This window comes from Cryptotermes secundus, unplaced genomic scaffold (genome assembly GCF_002891405.2).
Source record: "Cryptotermes secundus unplaced genomic scaffold, Csec_1.0 scaffold267, whole genome shotgun sequence".
In the NCBI taxonomy this organism is placed as follows: domain Eukaryota; kingdom Metazoa; phylum Arthropoda; class Insecta; order Blattodea; family Kalotermitidae; genus Cryptotermes; species Cryptotermes secundus.
Window position 1 is genome coordinate 274,947 of NW_019733322.1, and position 26,563 is coordinate 301,509.

General features: G+C 42.6%; 1 protein-coding gene across 3 annotated transcripts in view; it reads left to right on the top strand.

The window, feature by feature from the left end:
• The window catches only part of LOC111867938 (tyrosine-protein kinase Dnt), a 223,892-nt gene that overhangs the window by 186,942 nt on the left and 10,387 nt on the right, over positions 1-26,563 (top strand). For all 3 annotated transcript variants that reach the window (XR_002843425.2, XR_002843426.2, XM_023858173.2), the window contains exons 6-9: positions 3,653-3,768; positions 21,394-21,553; positions 22,799-23,111; positions 24,477-24,613. Coding sequence is in view for 1 of the 3 variants with exons in the window: in XM_023858173.2 (XP_023713941.1) it covers positions 3,653-3,768; positions 21,394-21,553; positions 22,799-23,111; positions 24,477-24,613 (726 nt within the window). In the remaining 2 variants the exon portion in view is untranslated. The remainder of the gene's footprint in view (positions 1-3,652; positions 3,769-21,393; positions 21,554-22,798; positions 23,112-24,476; positions 24,614-26,563) is intronic.

Below are 26,563 nucleotides of genomic sequence, written 5' to 3' on the forward strand. Positions count from 1 at the left end.
CTATACATTTCCCAGTTAAAATGCATATATACGTACATTATATAACGATGACGTTTTATGTAAAGTAAGTAAAGTAAAGCTATCCCTGTAACAGGCCGTGGGGGCCCATAGGGTTGTGAGACGTTGAGGGTCCCACATTATCTAGACAATCGGCTCAAAAATGGCGATAAGGTTGTCAGCCTTACGCGCCGGCCGCGCTTTTCTCCCCAGGAAAATTATTGACGTTTTATATACTATATGCATTTCATATGTGACTTGGGCATAGTGTAAGTCAAGGGTTATATCGGACCGACTCAAACTAAAGCGAAATTTCATTGTAGTCTTTCCATATGATGCGTCATAGGCGACTTGGGATATAAAATACGGAGATCAAAGGTTGAAGGCAGAAATTTTCATAAATTGGAAAATGTGTCTTGCATATCAGATATGGTAGATGTGCATTTTTCATTCAGGAAATGCTTCGGTTGATGCGCCCCCCTATGTGTTCGTGCCGTTAAATAAACTGGGCCATACAATTTATCACACTTAATGAAATTCATCGATCATATTACTATAGAGGTGTATGGAAGTGTGTACGGTTTTAGCACAGTTTTCAAAGAACTCGAAAGACGAAGTACGGAAGGGAATTGTCAGAGACCTTTCTTTATGTTTTCGGTATGTTACAACGTATTGTGTCATTATGACTAAGCCGGAATAGTGGAGCCGGCGCGGACGCTCATTGCTGAGCAACATTTCAATAAACACATTCTCGAGGTAACGCAGTCAACAGTATAACCCCTTCGTTGCTTAGTAGGAGGCTGCTACGTTTCGTAGCAACGGACAGAACATATAATAATAGAACGAGGGAACTGTTGGAAATGGTGATCTATAATCGGCCCGCATGGAAATTAGTTCAGTCTAGGAGATTCAGTCGCGAGAGATTAGTGAGAGATTCTTCAGAGATTCGTCAGACAGACGTCATTCGGAAGGAGTTTAGTGTGTGAGCTGTTATAATCAACTGTGATTGTAAAAGAAGTGCCATCAGATCCAGAAGACGTTATTATTAGTCACGCCAACCTCGAATACGTTACAATATTATCGAATTTATTTCTAACAGAATATTGGATCTCATTAATTATCTAGTTTCCAGTAATGATTTAAAAACTACTACTACTTTTTTCCCCCCTTTGGCACTACAGCCCCAGTAGGCCTAGGCCTACCTCCATGAACTCCGTTCACTTCGGTTTTTCTAGATCTTACACATACGATAGGACTCCTTGGGCGAGAGATCAGCTCGTCGCAAGGCCTCTACCTGTAGACAAACACAGAAAAACGCACACAAACATCCATGCCCTGAGTGAGATTCGAACCCACGATCCCGGCTTCCGAGCGAGCGAAGACAGTGCATGCTTTAGACCGNGCCGTGCAAGACAGAAATGGTCAGTAATTGTGCAGTGACCCTAAAGGAATTTGTAACTTAATGGATTGAGGGTATTTAGAGCATATTCATCACTGCCCTGAACATGTAGAGGACTGAAAATAAAGAAATTAAATGTGTATTTAATTGTTCTAAGAGACACCTTGAATAGTGTCTTTTAGAGCATAAATAAATAACGGAAGTCCATAAAGTGGAATTGGATAGAAGTGTCGGAATTTTGGCTTTACATGTTTCGGCCATGATTGACAGTCATCAGAGGGCATGTTCTTTGAACATAATTTGTTACTGTAGTGTCATGAAGAGAATTTTTTTTCCTGGCACTACAGCCCCAGTGGGCCTAGGCCTACCTCCATGAACTTCTCCGTTCACTTCGGTTTTTCTAGATCATACACATACGGTAGGACTCCTTGGGCGAGTGATCAGCTCGTTGCAAGGCCTCTACCTGTAGACAAACACAGAAAAACGCACACAAACATGCATGCCCTGAGTGGTATTCGAACCCGCGATCTCGGCTTCCGAAAGAGCGAAGACTGTGCATGCCTTAGACCGCTCGGATACCGTGACCGGCTTATGAAGAGAATTAGTTGTAGAAGTTAAGAGTAAATAGTTAATCCACTTTAAATAAGTTGTGTATATTAAGAGTTACTGGTTGTTAAAACCGGTTAAATCATGTTGAAAAATCATGTGCAGTAGGTAGAAAATTGTAACAGCGGCCTTCGTGTCTGTTATTGGTTATGTAGAATATTTTATCGACTGTTGTATTGTGCGCCTTATTTTCGAATTTATGTGTATAACAACAGTGAAGTACCTGATACATTACCTCGTACTTCACTGGATAAACTGTTGTCACGTGTAGGGGGCACCCATGACGAAAATAACGGGTTCTAGATCGAATGATTGGATTTACTGGCACTTCGGTTGCAAGTTCTGTTGATCACACTCAGTTATAGCGCTATCGCTGTTCTACACACATTCAGGTCACCGTTACACACGCACTAAGATTCTTCGTCTTCACTAGTCGTTTTCTGGCAACGGATCACAACACAGAAACTAGCACTTCAAATCACTATGAAGTCTTCTTGCCATTTCTTTTTCAGTCATCCTGGAACTTTGGAACTCAACTAAAACTCTTTTCCATGAATGCTTAGTGACCTCGAATTACGGCTTCTCAGCCGCGACTACTCACAAACCACCTTTGTTGTCCCCTATAAACCATCGGCACGGACCATGCATAGAACACGCGTTTTATTATTGCAGACATGTTTACAGTTCTGTTGCCTAGCTCTGGGCATGACGGGGACTACATTGAAAACACGTCTTCTGTTGTCAGGATTGTTGCGTAACTTAGCAACGGACTGTTTACCGTTTACCAAGAATCTGTCTTCTCGGGTACTTGTTTATCGAGCCGTTGCCTACCATATCCACCTGTTCCTTGCTATTCTGACTTTTTAGGCAGTGTTTACTTATCCGTTGCTTAGAAACGGCCCGAATGTCACAATATAAAGACAGGCTTAAATGTATGGAAAGCTTGTTACCACTCATTTCAGAATTCCCCATCTGCTCTCAAAAGAAAAAAGATTAAAACATACAGAACTATGATTTTCATGTAGTTTTATATGGGCGTGAAACTTAGTCTCTCGCATTAAGGACAGAATGTAGACTGCGGATGTTTGAGAACAGGATGCTGATGAGAGTATTTGGAAGTTAGAAGAATGAAATAATAGGAGGCTGCAGAAAATTGTCCGAGGAGCTTCATAATTTGCATCCCCTGCTAGATATTGTTATACTGATCAATTCAAGTGGGATGGAATTGGCAGGGAGTGTAGCATGCATGTGACAGATGCACATGAAGCATTGGTAAGGAAACCTGAATGAAAACTGCATTAGGCTGACCTAGGCATGGTTGGGTTGTTCTTAAAGAAAAAGAACAGGAAGGTGTGAACGCTGACTGAGGCTAGGGAACATGGTGGGCTTTTGTTAACACGGTAATAGTAATGAGTCTTTGGATTCCATAAAATGCTAAGATTTTCTGGAGCGGATGAGCAGCTGGAATCTTCTCAAGAATGAGCCAGTTCCATGGAGTTAGTTAATAAACGAACATGAAGAACCAATTACAATGTTTACATTTTGTAGATTATCGTCTTTCAGTGTTTTCCACTGTTACCAGTAATTGATAGAGCTAATAAAAGTGTCTGCATGTTGTGAGTGATCCTCTCATCCTCCGTTTTTATACAGGTGTCGAGTGCGGCTGCGCAGTGTCGTGCTCGAAGGCACCTTTGGCCGTGTGTACCGCGGTACATATACTGAAGAAGAGGGCGTCGAAGAAGACGTTCTGGTTAAGACTGTCACTGGTAGGTAACAGAGAAATTATTCTTACAGTGCCCCTTGTATCACATTCTGCAGAAACAAATAGTCGAGTGGTAGATTCTTAGCTTGTATTTGGGATGTATCTGGTTCTATCTTCTGTGGTACCGAGAATCTCTGGACCGATTTTAATGAAATCTGTGTGGATATTATGCCCATGGAGGTTACTCCAAACTTTTCTAATATCCTTCAGTCAGTAATACCAACGTGCTAGCTCACGAACCTTTGAGGTTGGAGCGACTTGAGCGCTGCATAGTGTAGTTTCAAAATTATGTGTAGTAACATGAAAGAAAAGTACGCAACATTATTTTCAAAATGAGGCAGCAGTATGTCGGTTGTATGAAACCTGTATTTAGATTTCGGCTGGATAGCGATAACTAGTGAACCAGTGGAGTTAGGCATGTGACACCTGGTATGGAGACCAACCATGCATATACCTACCAATGCTACTTTAAATGTTGTCTGAAGTCCATAATTAGAAAAATGGCAACGGTTCGAATCTTTGTGTTATTTGCTACAAATTTACCAGAGAAGAATATAAAGATTATATTCAAAGCCGTAGCTGAACGTAACATTGATAGCGTGCCCGTGAAATCAATTTTTAACAGCTAGGAGCATTCATAATACAAAGATGCAAAGAACGCATGTGGAAATTTTGTACTGCAGTGGGGTTAGATATTTACAGTTTTGTTATCTTATGAGGGATCGTGTCAGTATGTGGATTGCAGCAGACTAATTCGTGTTGCTATTGAGCCCCAAATGTCTGGTGTCACAGTATTGATGGTGTGTGTTATGTAAGTCTACAGGCTGGTAGTATCTGATTAGGGTGTGTGGCATTTACAGATCTTCATGCAAGTTAGAACATAATCAGCGGTGTAAAACCGGGAGATCATGAGGTCGTGGGACAAGCCCATTCCTTGCAGTGTAACTTCCTATAGACCAGTGGTTCCTAAACTGTGTGACGCGCACCATGCTCTAAACCCGAAATCCCAACTGACGAAATTTGTTGTGTCATTACTCACCTTATAAATCCAATAAAAAGAAGTTCAGTTAACATTGATAATGCAATCCACGTGTCTTAAGATTAGGCAGTATTAGTGTTATTTTTAATGAAGCTGACCTCATCACACGGAACAAAATTACGCTTCTGGACATTATCCGTCGCCCTGTTTTCATCTAAAACACCGCCCTGTTTATATTTCAAAACACAACGTTTCGGAGACTGGATTCTGTCTGCGACTTCAGGTAAGACCTACTCAGTCTGACCCAGTCAATAGAGCTAGTCCCTATCTCCGAAGTATCCAGTCTCCGAAACTTTGTGTTTTGACCTGTAAACAGGACTTTGTTGTTACTCGTAGATAAAGACAGGACGATGGATAATGTCCAAAAATATTAATATCGTCACTAACTTTAAGATCTTATTCAATCTTACGGATATCGGCGTGATTTTTGGTGGCTCTTGTTGAAATGGGGCAAAGAAATTCAAAACGCACGCGTTAGGCCTCTGCTTATTACAAACTCCTTTGGTCTCAGGTCATTAGTAAAATCTGAGACAGTAAGGGGCGTAACTTACAGAGCAGCCTACATCTCTGCTGGAAATTCCTAGTGATATATCGTGAAGTTTGAAGCGTTGTCTCCTCCTGAATTCTGGATTTATGTAAAAAGAGAAGACGTGCAATAGTCACAACTAACCACCAAGGTGTTACTACTTTTGGAATGACATCTGTGTTGGAAAGTAACCAGCAATGACAGCAATTACATCGAAATACGCCCTCAGCTTGAACGTGACCTACTGGTTCCTGTATCGACGATTCAACTGGGGACGAAACAGCTAGACCCGAACATGCAGACCGATGCATCCCACTCAGTAAGTACGGTAAATCTTCATACTGCGAGTTTCTAGGTTTAGCGTAGGGGAGGATTTCCTTGGTAGGGCACTGGGGAAGTGTAGGATCAAGTTTAATGGGAAATCAATATGATGTATGCTCATTTTCACTTATAGCAATATCAAAGAATCCCTTCCCCCATCCCCGCCATTGATGGTTGGTGTAAAACAGTGTATCGCGCGCGAAATGGTGGCGCCTGAAAGCAGTTTGTCTTCGTACAGCTCGATTCTAGTTCAGCGGTCCAGTTATGAGACAGCCGGGCGCGTGTTTACACTACTCATCGAAAATGAATGAGCCAATAATGTGACTCGATCAAAAGTTATCCCTGTTCTTAATTAATTAGGCCGCACCACAGCTCAAGCGGATAGTCTCTGGCTCCCCACCGCGGCGGCCCGGGTTCGATCCCGGGGTCTGGTAAGGTGGGATTTGTGGTGGACAAAGTGGCGCTGGGGCGGGTTTTCTCCGAGTACTTCGGTTTCTCCTGCCAATTGCTTCACAATCACCCTCACCTATCATCTGGGGTTGGTAAAATAGGCCAGAAGTGGCCGCAGTACAAGAGACTTAGTCCCACCCCACTAGCCTTAAAATAAAAATTAATTAATTAAGCATTACGCCCTGAAGACTTATGGGGGAGTGGAAGCATAGCTCCACGCATTCATAACTTCAATATTAGATGGGAGTGGTCAGCTTTATCCCGGGTAAACAGCCCCCCTTCCCCGGTGGTCATTGTTTAGGGGGCTGGGTGGTAACATTTTTTTTTCCTTGGCACTACAGCCCCAGTGGGCCTAGGCCTACCGCCATGAACTTCTCCGTTCACTTCGGGTTTTCTAGATCTTACACATTCGGTAGGACTCCTTGGGCGAGTGATCAGCTCGTCGCAAGGCCTCTACCTGTACACAAAACAGGAAAACGCACACACACAAACTAAACATCCATGCCCTCAGTGGGATTCGAACCCACGATCCAAGTTTCCAAGCGAGCGAAGACAGTACATGCCTTAGACCGCTCGGCCACCGTGACCGGTGGGTGGTCACATAGAAGAGAAAAATCGCTTGCCCTTGCCAGGAATGATCCCCGGCTCCTTGGTCGTCCAGCCCGCAGCCCTGTCGCTATACCGGCTGAGACGTCTCGGCTCATGTATCACATCATAGCACATATTAATATCTTGAATGTCTTCATCGACTTCCTGCGAGTTCTGGCATCCCAGGATGTGCACGTTTGGCAGTTGACTTCAGTAACTCGCTCTTGGAAGTAGGCCTCATGGACATGGTTTAGAGTGTTAATGGTGAAAGCCTCTTGCTTTGCTGCTTTTCTGGGGACTCATCTGTACCAGTTCGACTTTGTACCTAGGCATAATGATCTGCTTGACACGTGGATTTTCTAGGGCTGCGTAGGTAGGCAAACCGCACATGTTGGACGTTTACGGAGACAGATTCCTGACTTTTTTTGTAACATGCTGCGATGTCTGCAGGAACATATGTTTTTATCGTCTGATGGTTGGCTGACACCGGGAGTGGGCCGATTGCATCCCGGAAACACATCAGGCTGGTAAGCAGCGATGTGTAAGAACTATGAATAGCATGGACCTTTATCAGTATATATTTGCTCACGCATAATATAGAAGTACTGATAATTGTAAAGGTAAAACCATCCCTGTAACAGGCCGTGAAGGCCCTTAGGATTGTGAGACGTCGAGGTTCCCATATTTTCTAGACAATCTTCTCACAGATGGCGTTGAAGTTGTTAGCTTTACGCGCCGGTCGCCCTTTACCTCCCAGCAAGATTCCTGTTACTCATGTCTGTTAGAGGCTGAATCGGTAGCATAGTTGATTGAGGCACTGTGCTACCTGCCCAAAGATCGCGGGTTTGAGTTCCGATGAGTTGAGTTTTTCCTTTCAGTTTACCTGATCCTTCCAGCCGCACTGTGGCCTTGGGGTCGACTGATAATTGTAATAAATAAAAATGTATTGCTCTGTAAGCAACCATGTGCTGGCTCGCCAGGACTCTCGCCTGCTGCAGTGCCATGGATATGTGAATATGGCGCAATGGTGGATTGATGATTAAGAAAGGGAAGTCGAACACACAGGAGAACCAGTTTCAGTGCCATTTTGACCTCCATGAATCTCACATGAAGTCTGTTGAGATTCAACTGGGGCTTCTATGCTGAAAAGCCGTCATCTAAGAACCTGAGCTGTGGGAAGTCATCAATCATCATGAATAAATTAATGAGCAGATGTCGGTAAATGATTAGGTAGCATCGAAATGTTCAGGTGTTTACGAGACAGCTGGTATTTTCATTCATTGAACCAACAACTGGGTATAAGAAAATCCAGTGGAGCCCAATTCGGATTCGGTTTAATGCACATCATAAATATCTTGAGATAATTTAATCAGAATTCAGAATTTGTCTGAATTAATTATTAATAATGTTATATTTGCGTTTTCTCTTATGTTTATTAACATATGTCCATTCAGTATGAACTATTTGTAGGTAGTTATCAGTTTCCACGTGAATCTTGTAGGTTCGTGGTCATTTCTAAATGTCCCCACATGGCTTAGTCCACAACACTGTCTCCTGTTCACCTGACTGCAGTCCCTTCACACGGTGGTCATGAGTTTTGAGTCCGCAAGTTGCAAGGTCTGTCACTCCGAGGAAAGGTGCCTGGAACGAAGTGCTGGAAAGAACGTTTGATCTAAAGAGGAGCAACTAACCGAAGACTGAGAAAACTTCAGAACATAACAAGTAATAAGGGGTTCAATAATTTGTACTGTTCATCAGATATTACTAGATGGACGATTACTAAATTAAGTCGGATATTATTATTATTATTATTATTATTATTATTATTATTATTATTATTATTATTATTATTATTTAGTGGGATGAAGCGTGAAGCTGACCACTTACTTGCAACTAGTACCGAGTTAAGAATATGTGTATCTTCACCTCCAATCCCGACATAGTGCTGCAGTACAAGGGCAACCTTGTGAAAGGCGACACATTGCTTTGAAGGAACTGAAAGGAATAACGATATACAGACTCCAGCCAGTCAGTCGTGCCACCAAGATCCACAGGAACCGCTCTCAGACAAATATTGTACGATATAATGCCAACTTTATTAGTACTGTCCTATACTGCTTTAACGGCTTTCACTGTGCCGTGCCAATTAGGCAAATTGTCAAGCTGCGTTGCTTTGCAGGTCGGCGCTAGTGTCCTATGCAGGCGGTTCATCACAAGTAAACACAGTGTTTCTCACAGGGTGAGAGAGTTCATTTGTTCCTGCGGCCATTGTTTGGCCTAATATACCAGCTCCGGATGATAAATTATGATTGTGTAGCAATCAGTGGAATGCGAATTGGAAGGGGAAACCGAAGTACTCGGAGAAAACCTGCCCCAGTGCCACTTTTTCAGCCACAAATCTCACATGTCCTGACCCGGTGCACCGCGGTGGGAAGCCAGCGACTAACGGCCTGAGCTATGACGCGGCTGAGTTGTATGAGGTGGTCCGGACATGCACCACGCCTAGGGGAGTGACATGCACACGTGATTTCAGCCGGAAAATTAAAAAATAAAAGATACCATTTGGAAAACCAGCGCGTGGATTAGGAGATCAAGTTGTGAACTGAACTGGCTGAAATAGAGTTTGATGGGCGTTTGTGAAGACAATGGCGAACACTGGCGATCCATGAAAGCAGGAGGCTTCGTGACCAGCTGAGTAATTGTCACTTTTTCTACAAATATGTTGTACCGTGAATATCGTCAGTTAAGCCACAGAGAACAGCGATTATTTTTTCTGTGCTGGTGTCATATTCTGTGATGATGGCAGCTTCATCTCGTCACTCCGAACATTTCGTGCTGGACGGATAGAAAAGTCATGTCAGAAGGTACAATATGCAGCAGATAGTTTTATCATGACGTGATGGTGTCCCTGTTAAAGTTCGTATGTGGGAAGATACTTTATCCAATCCTTCCAGCCACACTATGGCCCTGGGTTCGACTCAGCCTCTAACATAAATGAGTACTAGGAATCTTCCTGGCTGTATAAGGCAAGGACAACCTCACCGCCATCTGTGATCCGATTGTCTACAAAATGTGGGAGCCTCGACGTCTCAACCCTACTGTTGCAGGAATAGCTTTACCTTTTTTTTACACTCTTTACATCTAAAAAATCGTTACATACATACAGCATATAGTGACAATGTGTTATGTATGGTTTGCACTAAATTTAAGTATGGTCTTTGCGTTCTAGTAAGAACTATAAATACGGAACAACGTCCAAACCATTTCATGCAGTCGGAAATAAGTATGTACATGTATGTATATTTGCAAAATGAATGTACGTAAAAAGGAGTGTGGGAGCTCTAGGTTCATGGAATACTGCAGGGTGAGGACGTAAGGCAATTGTAAGGTTCTCTGACCGCAAACAGGCAGTTGCCCTGACTTTAATTGACTGCTGACAAGGTGTATGGCGTAGTCAGCTGCCCACACTGTTTTCCCACAGAGGCTGTTGGCGTCAATTAGCGGACTGGTACGGTGCCTCGGGTGCTGATTAACACGTCTCTTTCTACTGACAAATGTGTTCTGAAACTGTGTGTAGGTAGCCAGTCTTTCTGTTTCTTTGCAACTATAATATCCAGAGGTGAGATGCGTGTGCTTCAGACCGTTCTTGGACCATCATTTAGCGTATTACCAGCTGTTTCTCCCGGGAATATACTGGTATATGGCGGTTCTATAAATGATATTCTTTCTAGTTTTCCAGTCTCATTTTTTCATCCTATCCTTTGAATTATCAGAACTTACCAAAAGTCCTATAATATCATTTTCTGTGGGGGGGGGGTTGCATTTGGGCTTATGACCACGGTTCAGCAATACAACGTAAATGGACTGGCAACTTCACAAAATTCACTCATCGACACAGAGCCTGCCAGTTTGTTTCATACAAATATTTTGTATAAGAAGGGGCTCTATAAATAAAACTTGCATTTACTAGCCACTTAACAAACTCCAATCGCCACAAATTATTATTTTTTACGCTGGCTATTTAATATCGGTTCCAGTATTTCGGCTGTATAGCGCCGGTGATAAGATGCTGAATAAATATAGAGTAATTGGTAAGGGAGACCAAAGTGCGCGGGGAAACCCCGCCCCAGTGTCTGTTTATCCACTACAAATCCCACGCGATCTGACTTGCAATCGCCGCGGTGCGAAGACAGCGTCACCCATAGTCTCATTTTATGCCTCATACTAATGTTTTTGCTCTGCACTAACTGGAGGTGAGTAATCAGCTTCACGCCACGGCTGCTTTACCCCATAGGAAAGAGCCCCCGGTACCCATTTGGTAGGAGGCTGGGTGGGCCCCAGAGCATGTCTGGAGCGTAGTGGGTATAACGGCTGACTACGAGCTGGACGACCGAGAGGTCGGGGTTCGAGTCCCGGTAAGGTCAAGAATTTTCTTCTCGCCCTGTCTTCCAGACTGGCTCTGGGATCCACCCAATCTCCTATCCAGTGGGTACCGGGGGTAAAGCGGCCGGGACGTGAAGCTGACCATTCACCTCCAACTAATGCCGAGGTCAAGAAAACATGGATCTATAAATCCATACGCCTCCATGGCGTAGTGCTTAATTAATTAAGCTCAAGGATTTTTTTTTCGCTGGATATAATTCAAAACTCAACTGTGCATGCTAAGATTAGGGATTCGTTTAATTATTGCATGATGATAACCGATTTGTTTATTAAGTTTCAAACGTGTTGAGACCGTGGCTACAGTATGCTGTCCACTGGTAGCCCCTAGCTCGCCCACAGCATGTAGGCGAGATATTTCTGTTTGTGTCCGCCCTTTTTCGCGAGCTTCCCTGTTATTACCTTCATTTGCTTACAGTTTGTTCCATTCTTCCATTGTGTTACAATCACGTCATCCTAAATCAAGAGTCTTTGTTGGTTTGCTTAGTCGTACACCAGTCCAGGAATATCAGTGCACCCTTGCACGAATCTTAATGCTCGTGTTGTAGGACAGTGGTTCTCAATCTTTGTCAGACCGTGGCCCGGTAAATTCTTTTTCTGTAAGACGAGGGCCCGGCACTGCAAGCTTTCAGTAATTTAGAGTTACTTATGTCTTCTTGCGTGAACATTCTGTTTCAGGCCGCGCCATAGCTCAAGCCGGCTTCCCACCGCGGCTGTCCGGGTTCAAGCCCGGGTCAGGTCATATGAGATTTGTAGGTGAAAAAGTGGCACTGGGGCAGGTGTTCTCCGATTACTTCGGTTTCCCCTGCCAATTCGTATATTTCGCGAAGTAGTATCCAGGTTCACCTTTAGGTCGTCCTTGTACGACTACCAATTGGTTCTCCTGCGATTCCTGAAGGTAACTTGTCGTGTTATTGTGTTACCTATTTGAAAGCATATATATCTGTGGTCCGATAGGGACGGTTCATCAGATACATGCCAGTTACTTACCAGGTTTCCTATGTTATTTGTCCCTAGTGTCAGATCAATAACCTCCTTCCTATTGCAAACCACAAAGGTAGGTTCGTTACCATGGTTTAGAATATTCAGGTTCGAACTCACCAGAAATTCCATGAGGCTCTCTCCCCTTGGGTTGGTGCCGGTGCTCCCCCACAAGATGTGGTGCGCTTTGGCATCACACCCAATGATGAGTTGCTTCTTCCTGCTACAGCAGTAGTCTGTGATGTCCCTAATTTCCTTAGTTGGTGGTGGTTCATCCGAGTCGTATGGAAGGTAGACTGAAGCAACAATCAGCTCCCTACTGCCTTCTCGATACGTGTATGTTATCCTTACCGCTGTTGTACCCCTAGAACAGAGCTCCAGCAAAGGCAAGACATTAACATGATTCCTGATATAAATACAAGATCTTGCATTATTACTGGTTACAGCAGAGTAAACTGTTTCCCTGTGTTAGCTAAGCCCCTTATTTGACCCTTGTATAACCAAGGTTCCTGAATAAGTGCTATATCTGCCTTTCCCTCAGCTAGTTGCTGGCACAGAGTTGCCGTGGCAGCTTGGCTGTGGTGTATGTTAATCTGAAGAAATTTCATGGCGTTTGTATGTGCTGTGTGTGTGTGTGTGTGTATGGATGTATTAGGTCTACAAGTATGTATATGGGGGTTAGTTATCTCTTCCAATTGGGGAAGGGTCAGTTTCCATCTTATTTTCCTCCCCGTCCTCGTACTGGGTTCCGTGTGAATGGGTCCCCTGTTCCGCTTTACTTCGGTCATCCGGGGGGGTGGGTAGCTCATTCCCCTCCCCCTCAGAGACCGAATTTGAAGATACAGTGTCTGACACAGGTTCTGCTCGGTCCTGAACTTCAGGATCATCCAGCACCTTAACAGTCCCCTGTGAGAGTCCTGAAAATATTTCGTAACCGGTCCTCTATATAACAGTATGAGAGTCCCGGTCTATGAGTAAGATGAGCCTCTGGCCTTTCGACTCAGATTGCTTATTGAGTACCCTCCAGTTCTCAGTATGAAGTCCTGGGTTGAGGTCTGCAATCCATTTCAGCAGCTCTTCTTGATTCTGGGCAACTTTGTCCCTAGTCCGGAAAGCCACTTTAACAGGCTTGGGCAGGTTCCTGTCATCAGTAGCCTTCAGCCTATCCCCTGATTCCAGCCTGTGGTTGTCAATGGCTTTGGTGAGCCATTGACCATACTGTTGGTCGGCACATACATAAATGAGTGCACCTCCCACTTGTCTGTATGATTTCAGGTGTGGTAGTTCTCCCTTTGAAGTCCTACACAACACCTCCTCCAGTGCTTCCAGAATGAAATTTTGGTCATCATCGGTAAGCTTATCTTCAGGATGGGTTCCCTTGAAGATAGCTACCTTTATATTGGTCAGAGCCTCCTTGTAAGTCCCTGGGCCTTTTTGGAGTTCTGGCCGTTTCTGTAGGGGTACTGCCCTCCGACCTTGGCCTCTTAAAGGTGCCGGTGGGGGGTTCTCCCTGCTTGGACGAGCTTGCATTTCCTGGTTTCTGACTGCAACAGTTCCTGCTGTGCATTCTCCAGCTCTTACCTTTTTCAACTTCCGTCTGGCGTATCCAGACAAGGCTTTTTTCGATAGACGGGGTCCACCTACTCCAGCGATTAGGTGTCCCAGTCCTTCTCCTGCTGCAGGTGTGTTAGAGGTACTAGCCCCTTGTAGTGGTATGTCAGTACTACTGACTCCCAAGAGAGGAGTTTTTGGTTTTACCTCAGGTAGGTTTCGAACCACTGGTTTTTCCCTGCCTTTGGCTGAAAGTTCAACGGCAGGTTCGTTGGTTCTAACTGGGTCCCTTAGTGGTTCACCAGAGCTCCCAGCCCCCTGCTGGAGCATTTCTCGTAGGGATCCCCTTGAAGGGTGTCCCTCTTTAGTTTAAGGTCCTTACGACCGTTGTTTTTTGGTTCCTTTCGTTTTGGTCCCACGAGTTTCGGGGATTTAAAAGGTCGCCACCCGCAGCGCCCCATACTAGTGGAAAGCATAGATAAAACAGTTTGCTGCCTGATGCCCCGAGGGGATCGTTCAAGACACTGCCTAATTACCACCCCAGTGCTATGCAGCCCTCAGCACGATGCCTCACACCTTGACTTAGGCGATTTGGTCCTGTAGTAAATGCAACCCTCACAAGCCTCCAGGACCAAGAGTGCTTGTTCGGGGGGAGAGGAGTATCCCAAATGATAAATGGGAGTGCGACGACCAGGGCAGCCTACACGAGAGAGCCGCCCCTGAGGGTGGCCTATGAGCTCCCCCCATTCCCACCCCTCCACATGGGTTGGTCAAACCATTTTAGAGTGTTGAGCCCTAAGGCTTGCGGTACCTTATAGATACTCTAGGGAGACAACTCAAATAGCCGAAGGTGCCCCATAGGAGTGCTCTCCCGCATTCGTCCCGCGTACACCGTAGTGACACCCAAGGGTCATTATGCTGCCGCGTGGGAGGCTCTGGTCATATAGCCATCGCCCTGTATGGGAACTCAGCCGCCAGCCCCGGAGGGTCATACTGATCCAGACCCCCAAGACTGTCGTTGCCCGGCGGGACCACGAGGAGGTGTCCCAACGCATCCTTGGTCCATGATTCGTCCCCACCAAAGACACAGCCGTGGTTCGGCCAACCTCATTGAGGATGGCGTCATTACCACCTGTAACATGTGACATAAGTAAGGCCTGGATTTTTTTAAAATGCATATTTTGAGGGTTTTTGGTCGTTATTGCGTATTCTAAGCGTAAGAGCATATTTCTGCATATGTGTTTGAAATTAAGGATAATTTCAATATTCTGTAACAAAATCGGGTTTTCCTGTGTTTTGGACATCACTTGCCAGTTGCTATTCTCAACTTTCTGAGTAACGGCCCTTTTACCACTTACAATACAATCAGGTACCTTGGCTATTTCGAGAGGGAGGGAGGGAGTGGGATTTTCCTGCATTCCATTGACCACCACAGCAGACAGTAGCATCAGAGGGTTGGTCTCGAGAGAAGTCTCTTCAGTTAATATGTTACTCTTTTCTTTAATATTCTGCATCAGAAAAGTGTTCGTGTACTGAAAATGCCTAAAGAAAAGTGCAGCAGTAGATATTTAAAAATTCGGTGGGTGTCGGGTAATAGTGACTATTCAACAGACGGTGTCGTCGTGTACTGTCAAGTGTGCGCAAAGGAAGTAAAATGCGAAAAGAAATTTCAACTTGAACAACACTCAAGAACGACTGCACATATTACGGCAAAGAAGGGGAAGAAGAACAGCACGCCACAACAGCTACTTCTTACACAGGTCAAACCCAAGTCCTCTGTTAATTCATTTTCGGCCGATCTTTGTAAGGCTTTAGTATGCAGCAACATTCTATGGAATAAATTAAGCAATCCAGTTCTTCGACCATTTCTGGAGAAATATTGTGTACTTTCTGACATCGGAAGGAACTGTATCGGGATATCGATGGATGAGACAACCGATTTATGTGGCCGATACATACCAAATTTCGTAGTTGGTAAGCTACATCCAGACGAACCCGACAAACCTCATCTTCTTGCTTGCAAAGTACTAGAGAAAACCAACCATAGCACAATAACAAGATCTGTAAGTGATTTACTGCGACTACTATGGCCATCTGAATTTGAAAATAATTGCTGTAAGGTGCTTGTGTTACTCACAGATGGAGATTCCTTTATGCTGAAAGCAGCAAAGGCCTTACAAGTATTTTATTCAAATCTTATACACGTAACCTGTTTAGCACACGGATTATTGCAGAAAAAATACGGCCACAGTTTCCAGCTGTTAACGATTTAATTGCAAGTGGGAAAAACTGTTTCTGAAAGCACTAGCCAGTGTCCAGTTGTACAAAGATTGCCTATCTAAGGTTCCTCTGCCACCTGAACCTGTCCTAACTAGGTGGAGGACATGGTTATCCGCAGTTTTATTTTATCAGGAGGATTTCAATCAAGTAAAAGAAGTGGTTGCAAAACTTGAAGATGAATATGCATTTGTCCGTGAAGCAAAAGTGGTGTTTGGAAGTGATACTGTTTATCAAGATGTGAATTTTATCCATGCACATTTTTCTGCAGTTTCAAAAGCCATTGAGATCTTAGAATCTTGTGGTGCACTTCTTCAGGACTCACTTGAACTCGTTCAGAAAGCAACTCGTTCACTGAATTCCGCTCCAGGCGAAATTGGAGAGACTATTAAATGCAATTTAGAAATTGTGTTGAATTCTAACTCAGGACTAAAAAAGATTCAGTCAGTTAGTCAGTACTTGAGTGGAATTAGGGTATCTTTGCCCAGTGAATGTTCCGAACCTTCGGCGCCAGTGTATAAATACTGTCCAATCACGTCAGTTGATGTAGAAAGATCATTCTCAGCCTATAAACTCATTTTGACGGACAATAGACGTAGTTTGTCTCCAGAAAACATTGGTAGACTTTTAGTTGCCTGTTGTGATACTACTTTCTGCAGTGAGTGATACATGTAAATAGGTGAGGCCGAATAAAGTGACCTGTATCTTAAGTGCATATTTTTTTATTTTTGGTGCATATTTTCCCGCTTTTTAGCGCATATTTTAAGTGATTTTAGGGCACATCTTAAGTGTTTTTAGCGCATAAAGAAAGTCACAATTACCCCGGGATCGAACCCTGGCCTCCCTGCGTAATGTGTATATAGTTGATATGACTTCGTGTGAAACACTACTGTACTTCGAAAATTATACAAGGCTTAGGCCCCAGAGAAAACTTATCCACAAAGTTCTGCCGCCAACGGGGAAATAAAAGAATGTCCCAGAATAATCTCAACGCAGGGCCCTTCATTTTAAGAGAATAATATTGTATTTATTTATTTATTTATTTATTTATTTATTTAACAATTCCGTCATGAACGCAGACTGTGTAGCGTAGAATGATAAGTGAGAATGAGTTGCAAACGATGTGGCAGGAAGCAGCTGTGACCCAGTTCAAGGTACCGCACCGCAAATCCCTGGAAAGACTGGGAAAGGCCATAAAAGAAGCTCCAATGGCCATAGCAGGGCTCCTTGTCAAGACCTGAACCCGGGACATCCCGAATAAGAAGCACGGTGATGCTCACTCTACTGCGAAGTTTGGCAAGACAGCAGTAGTGCGAGCCCCTGAAATATCACGGATAATAAAAATAATGAGCATTGTTGACATAAATGTGGTGTGTTAGATCAACTGTTGTCAGGAACTTGCAGATATTCGTCCCTGCCTGTGCGTGGCAAGTGGCAGAGGATAGAAATGTGTAGTGTTGTGTACAGAGATAAATCACGGAGGTGTATATTATTACACTAGTTAACAAGCCTATGGCAACAAGGAAGGAAACTATAAATCTGTGGTTCTACAGCCCTTGTGGACCTTGGCCGCTATTTCTGTTTCTCAATCCTATACACTGTTAGTAAGAATTCTTGGACGCGGGATCAGCCGGTCGCAAAGCCGCTACCTACATAGAAACAACAAGACACAGGATAAACGCACACAGACATCCATGCCTCGAGTTGGATTCGAACCCATGATCCCAGTGTGATCGGCTTAAGTACATATAACTCTACTGTTCTTTACCTTGGCACTAGGTGGAGATTAGTGGTCAGCTTCACGTCCCTTCCGCTTCATCCCTGGTGAAAGAGCCCCCTGTTGCCATTGTATAGGAGGCTGGGTAAATCTCTGAGTCGGTGTGGGCACTGTGGAGTGTCATGTGTTCATGTCGGGATTCGATTCCCGACCGTCCGGCCCGTAGCCCGTCGCCATACCGACAGTTATTTCGCCTCTCTATCGAAGAAAAATATTTTCTTAATGCATAATCCAAATCTGGACACAAACCTTTTACATCACATCACAATTTTATGTGTTGAATTTTCAACCAAGGCGGCACATTTTTCACTTTTGTATTTTTATAGTGATCATGGAATTCTGGTGAACCATAATGTGAGAATAGTCTTAGTGAATATAGGTTTATCATTTAAATTACCCCATTATTTCAAATTTCGTATTAAGTGGTATGTACGTTTATTTGCCTTGCGGACGACGGAAGAGGACACAAAAATATTCCGCATCTTTCCCACATGTGCTTGGCGTTATAAAATAATTTATATTTAGGACATATTAGCTTAATAATGTTATGTCTATTTGGGTCCATTGCCTCTTTAGATGATTAAAATATAGTCAAGTCACCCAGGCCGTTGTCGAGAAAATTGAAATTTCATGTAAGATTTGAGGCTTTCACGGCGGTGACTATGAAGAAAGCAGTCTTCTGGGATTTGGCACCGTGTATATGTGGTGTNCATGTTTGTGTAGCTAGAAGATGTACCATCATTCAGTCCAGAAGCTTTTGTCTTCTCGTCTGCTGTCTAAAACATAAAAATTAGAATATACAAAATTATAATTTCGCCTGTGGTTTCGTATGGGTGTGAAACTTGGTCTCTGACATTAAGGGAGGAACATAGACTGAGGATGTTTGAGAACAGAGTGTTGAGGAGAATATTTGGACCGAAGAGAGATGAAGTGACAGGAGGTTGGAGAAAACTGCATAATGAGGAGCTTCATAACTTGTACTCTTCTCCAAGTATAATTAGAATGATCAAGTCAAGGAGGATGAGATGCAGAGCATGTAGCACGAATAGGGTTGAAGAGGAATGCATATAGGATATTGGTGGGAAAGCCAGAAGGAGAGAGACCGCTATGAAGATCAAGGAGTAATTGGGTGGATAATATTAAAATTGATCCTAGAGAGATAAGATGGGATGGTATGGACTGGATCGATCTGACTCAGGATAGGGACCAGTGGAGGGCTCTTGTGAATACGGTAATGAACCTTCGCGTTTCATAAAATGCTGGAAGATTCTTGAATAGCTGCACAACTGGCGGCTTCTCAAGAAGAGCTCAGCTCCACGAAATTAGTTAGAGGATGTATCATACTTTCACGAAGATATCACCTGTGCAGATTCATGCAGAGAGGTGGCCTTCGAAAAATTTACAATTTTACATTTGATGCCCTCTTGTGAAGGGTCCCTATTTGCTGATGTAGAATATTCATATTCACCGGCCACAGACCTGTGATTCATAAATTCTTAAATATCTAATATGAATAAAATCCGTTGAACCCTCCAGGCACTGGCGAGGTGCACGCGCGCACATACGCATACATACGTACAAATAGGCGCCATTCCAAGAACCACTTTCCCGTAATCACGCCTACTGAGAACATATACATCCGTCAAAATCTCGAGACATTTTTTTTTCTCACGATCATAGTGTAATGAGGAGTACGTCATTCTGGGTTGTAACGCCGTTTGCTCGGATGTATTCTCATATTGCATATGTTAGGAACTAAAAATAGAGGATAATATCGTGTAGTATGTGTGACTATCGACGGGGGTTTGGATTGGTTGAATGGATGTATTAACCACTTATACACGCGACTCGGAATTACAAGCAATTACAGCGTCACCGCTGATCTCCACAATTCACAAATCACCACAGCACCCGCCAATCCTTTTCTCAGCCTGCTGTGTTTTCACCAGCCGTTCCGTGACAGCGGCTTCTAACAGTGAAGATTCTTCGCTTCACGCGCTCAGGTTCTGTCTTCAAAGCCTCCCATGCAGGACTGCCTCTGAACTGAGTCATATGTTACGACCGACGGTCAGTCGGCCAGTCTATCTCGGAATAAAGCGTCCATCTGGGGCTCATGACCAGATATTAATTACTCGTATTACCGTTTGACAGTTACGGTCTTGTTTCTGTGGGGAGCCCTCCCTGACGAGAGGACGGGTCTGTCTTTTGTATATGCTGCTAGCCTTTGCCAGCGCAGTCTTTCTCAGGTCCCAGTCCTTTCTGACTCACGACCATATTTTACTGTCTCAGATTTGAGACTTCCCTTTTCGTCGCCTCCTACGACTCGCAGGTTCACGGTGGAGGTATTCGACCCCGCCTCCACACGGGGTTGCCCATGAACTAAAATTTTCTCTTGCTTATAACAACTCGACACGAACCACATAGAACGATAACTATTGTTGCCTGCGTATTCATTGCAGTGGGAACGTGTTTATCGAGCCGTTGCCCCAAAACGGTCGTTGTTTACAAAGTAACTGCTTAGCAATGGGTCTGTTTTTTAGAGGATTTACACGCTTTCAGCATCCCTGAATATGAAATAGCGTTTTTTTAGACTGTCATCTGTCTGTCTGTCTGTTAGATTTGTTAGCTCATGGTACATTGTAATTTTGTCTGTGGTTCAGATTCTAAATCTACTTTCCATATTTTGTGAGGAAAGGCAGGCTTGTGGTCCATTTGTCAGTATGTTTGCGCCCATCATAATAATTCTTGTGCATCTCTCAGGTTTTCATGAAACTTTGTGTGAACATAGTGCCACTAGAGGTCATCTACCTTTGTGCTTTCTGATTTTCTACTTTTACTAATACAAGCATGACAGTGATGCAAATTTCTAAAGGGCTAGTGACATTAAGAGCACATCATATAGTGCCCAAAAATTTTTTGCAGTGATAAATTTTCTATTTATGAAAGTAAACTAGAAGGTAAAGGAAAAGTTTGAAAAGGCATGGATTCAGGTTGCTGGAAGATATGGAGCCGAAACCTCAGAGATGAGGGCAGAAGGGATATATGAGTAATAGAGAAGAAATGGCATCAGTCGTAAAGGAGGTGAATGCTCTCAGGGCACCATAGAGCAAAGAAGTGAAGTAAACCAACGGGGCTTCCGTTGCAGTCATACTCTTATGGAATATAAATGAATGCAAATTGTGTACTTAGCTTATTCGGTTAATGGCAATAACTGATGCACCATTGGGATGAGGCACATGAAATTTTGTATGTGACGAATCATAACCATACATACAAATTTTATGTGAAATTTTGTATGTGTTGATAGCTAATGTTGTGAACTTTTGAAGTTCTATCTAGTAAATTCATGTTGAAATGTGTACAAGTGGAAATAAATACAGGAATGGACTGCTACGGTACAGTTACTGGGTTATAGTTTCGGTTAGCCTCATTATGTAGTTGTGTGGAAACTATAAGGGAATAAATGCCAGAAGTTCTTTCCAGAACATCTTTTATGACATGTGAAAGTATGAAGGTAAAATTGTCCCTGTTCTTAAGCAACATTAGATGATCACCTGTTGTGCTTTAGCCGGTTTACACGTTAAACTGTGAATCACATTATGATGTTAACCAGTACGTATGACTGTGTTATATGTATGAATTTGGGAATACACATTTGCCTGATATTCATTGCTTTCAGATCATGCAAGTCAAGTACAGGTGTCCTTGCTGCTTCAAGAAGGGATGACCATGTACAGCCTGAGTCATAAGAATGTTCTCTCCGTTCTTGGGGTATCCATTGAGGACCACACAGCCCCATTCCTTATCTACCCACATCGGGGAGATTCAAATTTAAAGAGGTGAGTTAATATATGAACTGCCTTCTGCAGTGGACAGAGTTGAGCTATTGTTGGTATTGCTGACTTGGTTATAGTAACATTTGTTTAGATATAATTACTAGTATTGTCATTCAATTAGGATTGTAATCAGTTAGCCACTTACCAAAGCACAATAGACCACTGTAGGCCGGGGTGCAAGGGCCAAGAAGGCCCACCCCTTATACATTCATTCATTCATTCATAACCACTTACCAAAAATATGACATTTTTTCACTTACTTATAATTCCTAGTATTGCTTGTCGGTTTGTATTATTAAGTGGCTTTGTACCAGTAGTGGATTTTTGTTAATTAATAAACACGTCCTCTCATCACAGAAGATAGTACGAATTTCTTGTAACGTACATCAGTGTGCAGATGCATTCTTTGTCCGTCAGTAATTCACGAGCCAATTGAAACGTGGTATGATTTTTCATGTCATGCACTAACCCAGATCTTACTGATTTGTTAACATCAACAGTAACCACACTGTGGCTGCCACAGTATTTGAAGTGGAAACAGTTTTTGTGTATTCCTCAAATGATGGAATTTACAAGCCAGGATTTGTTATTGTAGTGTTGGTTTGGTTGATTCTCTACTCCACAGGTCAACACTTCATGTCAGAATGTGTTACATACACACACATACACATATGTGCAGGGCTTCTTCATATGTCTGTCATTGTTTCCATCCAAGAGATGCTAAAGTAACTTTTGTATGGGGTTGCAGCCTTATGACAATGTGATAACATATTAAGCCTCCGTAAGTACTGTCCAAAATTAGAATAATGTAACAGAAAGTGCATAATTAAGTATTTTTAGTATAGTTTCATGGTGAGTAAAGAGGGAAATTAATTGTTGGGGGACTTAGCACACCTTACCAAAAATTTTAGTGAAAATCAGTTTTGAAAATAAGGTTTGCATTGAACGGTGCTCTCTAACTGGCAAAGAATAATGTTGACAAATGATGAAATCTAAATATTTTATTTTTTAAATATTTGGATTAATAATACTGATGGTGCATAAGGAAGAGATGATTAAGTCAGGTAACCACCTGAAAATTTCAGTTGTAACTTTTCTGTTGTTGAGCAAACCCACCCCCAAAATGTCCTTACACCTTCCCAGGTGGGTGCACCCTCCAGTTCGGGAACCACAGGTATCACTAAACTTCTTGTGTGACACAAATTCTGAACGTATTTTGTAAAGCAAAATGTCCCACCGTGGCTGCAGGTTCCTTCAGACCTGTAAGCTGAGTGCCGAGGGGGTGGCACGAGTCCTGACTACCCAGGAGGTGGTTGCAATGGCACTGCAAGTGGTGCATGCCATGCAGTTCCTGCACAAGAAGAGACTGCTGCATCGCGATCTGGCGACACGGAACTGCATGGTGGACCAGCAGCTTAAGGTGCAGGTGGCTGACAATGCTTTATCCCGTGACCTGTTCCCAGCAGACTATCACTGTTTGGGTGACAATGAGAATCGCCCAGTCAAGTGGCTCGCCATTGAGAGTCTGGTGCACGCAAATTTCTCCACAGCATCTGATGTGGTGAGTGTAATATCTGATATTAATTAATATTCCTTGTTTAATGATTTTCTAATGTCACTAATGCAAATTGGCAGCTGTCTGAACTTCTTATTAATTAGTGTTCCTTGTTTGATGATTTTCTAATGTCACTAATGCAAAATGGAAGTAACATTAGTGATGATATGTGATTCCAAATTTGGTGTGTACTCAATCTGCAAGAAATATGCAGCTTTTGATCATGTCATGTTTTCAAAGAATTTAGAGTATCATGGCAGCCACCTAAAATTTCTATTTAACTTTTGGGTTGGTGGCTTTAATCATCGAACTATTTATTATAGATTAAATATTGTACACATAATTGTTTCATGAAAATGAAAGTAAAATTACCTGTGAATCAGTTTAATGTTGGACTGTAAATCAAAAAGCAAAAATGTGATGAAAAGCTTCCCATTTGGATATTTTTGTTTTCTGTTTTTATAATTATGTTTTGTACTTAGCTTACCAAGGCCGTGCCATAGCTCAAGCGGTTAGTCGCTGGCTTCCCACTGTGGCGGCCTGGGTTCGATCCCGGGGTCTGGTCCAGTGGGATTTGAGGTGGACAAAGTGGTGCTGGGGTGGGTTTTCTTCGAGTACTTCGGTTTCCCCTGCCAATCTTCATTCCACCAAATTCTCCATCATCATAATCACCCGGGACAGGCTACAACAGGCCAATCAGTGGCTGCTGTGCCAAGTGGACCCAGTTGGACTTGGCTTACCAAAATTTATTTTATTAAAGAATATTTTGTTACAACTTGAACAGAATAAAGCAAAATATAAATGGGGTTGTTCAGTGTCTGGGCTTTGTCCATCATCTGGTATTCTAAATGAAAACAACATTTCAGAAAGTGGGTCTGTTTCAATCCTCATATGAAAGTGTGGAGAGGCACCTACCGAACTGAGCCCATTAGATAATGTCACTTGACAATGATTGAAGATGGCTCTGCCTAATGGACCCACCTGAGCAGGGGCCTCCCTGTCATTTCTTCTGAGGACAGAAAGGGACCCAGTTTCCCTTGTTGTTCTTCTGTATTGTCAGACAGTTGACAAAGTGTGCGCAGTGGTGAACTGGAAATTGTGTAAATCAGCAATAGTGCTGCATTAATTGTAATTAAGAGAGAGAGTGTAGCCAAAGTGCTAATAAATCCAGTCATCCGAACTAGAACCCGTTATTTTTGTCTCATGTACTGTCCTCTCATGTACTATCATCTCAGAGATACCTGTGACAGTTGAAACCTGCTTAAAATGGAAGATAAATGTTCAGGCTTGTTGGAATCCCATTATATCACCTTTTGCTATAGCATGAAACTGATTCTATCCGTGTAATCAGGTGTGTGTGTTTGTGTACAGTGGTCATTTGGTGTTCTGCTGTGGGAGCTTACAACTCTTGCCCAACAGCCATATGTGGAGGTGGACCCCTTTGAAATGGCAGCCTACTTGAGGGATGGATACCGTCTTGCACAGCCAATTAACTGCCCTGATGAACTGTAAGTTTTATACCAAAATCCCCCCTTGTTATGCAGCCTGTCTGTAACAATGGATTGATCTATTCAATGCTGTCATTTTTACATTTAATATGTATTTTCTTTTTCATAAATGATATGATTTGAATTTATTATAGGGAAGTGATATTCATTTACCCTGAGGTTACATTTTTTAAATTACTGATCACATTGTGATGAAGTCTGCATTAAAATTTGTTAGGATGTTTTAACTTTGGTTTACCTTTAATCAATAAAACTCTGACTTTACATGCAACTAAAACCAAATACTAGTTCTCTGGGATATTACTGGTCATTATACAAAAGCTTTATAGGGCTTTTATTTTAAACAATTTTAAGTAAAGGTAAAAGTAAAGTCCCTCTGCTTAACTAATTAAGCACTATGCCGTGAAGATGTATGAGGGAGTGGATGTATAAACGCATGTTTTCTTGGCCTCGGCACTAGTTGGAGGTGAGTGGTCAGCTTCGCTCCCCGGCTGCTTTACCCCCAGGGAAAGACCCCCCAGTACCCATGGGATAGGATGCTGGGTGGGCCTCAGAGCTTGTCTGGACCACATGGAGAAATGAAAATTCTTGCCTTCACCAGGACTCAAACTCCTTGGTCGCCCAGCCTGTAGCCAGTCACTGTACTGACTGCACTATCCCAGCTCTCATACTTAAAAAACATTTTTAAGTATGGCTAATATTTAATAAAATATAAAAGAAAATAATTTGTGACTCTGAAGTGTGTTATAGTATATACTGCCAGTAACATTGTGGCAATATACTTCTGTCTGCAATAAATGAACTTCAGGGCCAAAGACATGTGTAGAATCACAGAGAATGGGTATACTCCAGTAGACTGTATTTTGCACTCTCAAGTTGTATATCACTGTGTTAAATCACTGAACAATATAAGCTTTATACTTCTGTACTTATACAGAAAAAAGAAGACTTACATGATGATATGTGCTATATATGTTCCTCTGGTACCTTTTGAATGAAATGGGAAATTGTTAATGAAATATCTAGTGTAACACCATTTCAGCAGGATGTCTCATTATTTGTTATATAGGCATCTGTACTATTAACTTCCCTGGTTTCTCCCGTATACCTTTCTGGTCTTATGTGTTACTGTCGAATGTTTCATGTAGGCTAATGTTTAGTGCTATCTTCCATGAATAACATGCAAAAATAATCAACCTAAACCATCTCCACTATATAGTATATTACACATCACATATCCTCATGAAAATAATATCAGTTCTCAAAGAATAGACACAATTTACTGAAACAGAAGGCTGTTAGTTCACTTGTGGCCTACTGCAATAACTTACAATCAATCAACAGTATGGAAATAACTGCCATTGCAGGGTCTTCCAACATTATGTTATGAAATGATGATCTTTAATGTCTGTTTCCAACATGTTGGCCATGCAAATAATGGAAGTGGTAGTGCCACTATGGTCACTCATTGCAGGACCTTGAAAATTTATACAGTGACATAAAATTATCCAAGATTTCTAGATGGTGTCTCAGCAATACAAAATATTTCCAAATTAGTGTTGATGGTTGAATAAGAATGTATATGCAAGTTTTTATTAGCTTTGAAGTTTGAAAGATACCAGCTTATTAAAGGCACAAACCTTCTCAGTATAATCAGAAGCTGACTATTACTTTGTCGTCTCTTGCTGTATCAACTTGTTTAGTGCTTATAGCTTGTATCACAATCCTGACTTGTAACAGATTCCAAAGAAATCCGTACAGGCATAATCATTTGTTGTTATAAGTAATATAGCATCAGTGCCTGATACCTTGTACTTGTTCTGCTTCGTGTTTGAGATCTGTGGCAGTAGCTCATTTGTGAATCACAGTGATATACGCTTTTTTAATGTACTGTCTCCTCTTGAAATGAAATTTCCAAATAATCTAAATTTTAGGGTTGTGGCAGAAAGA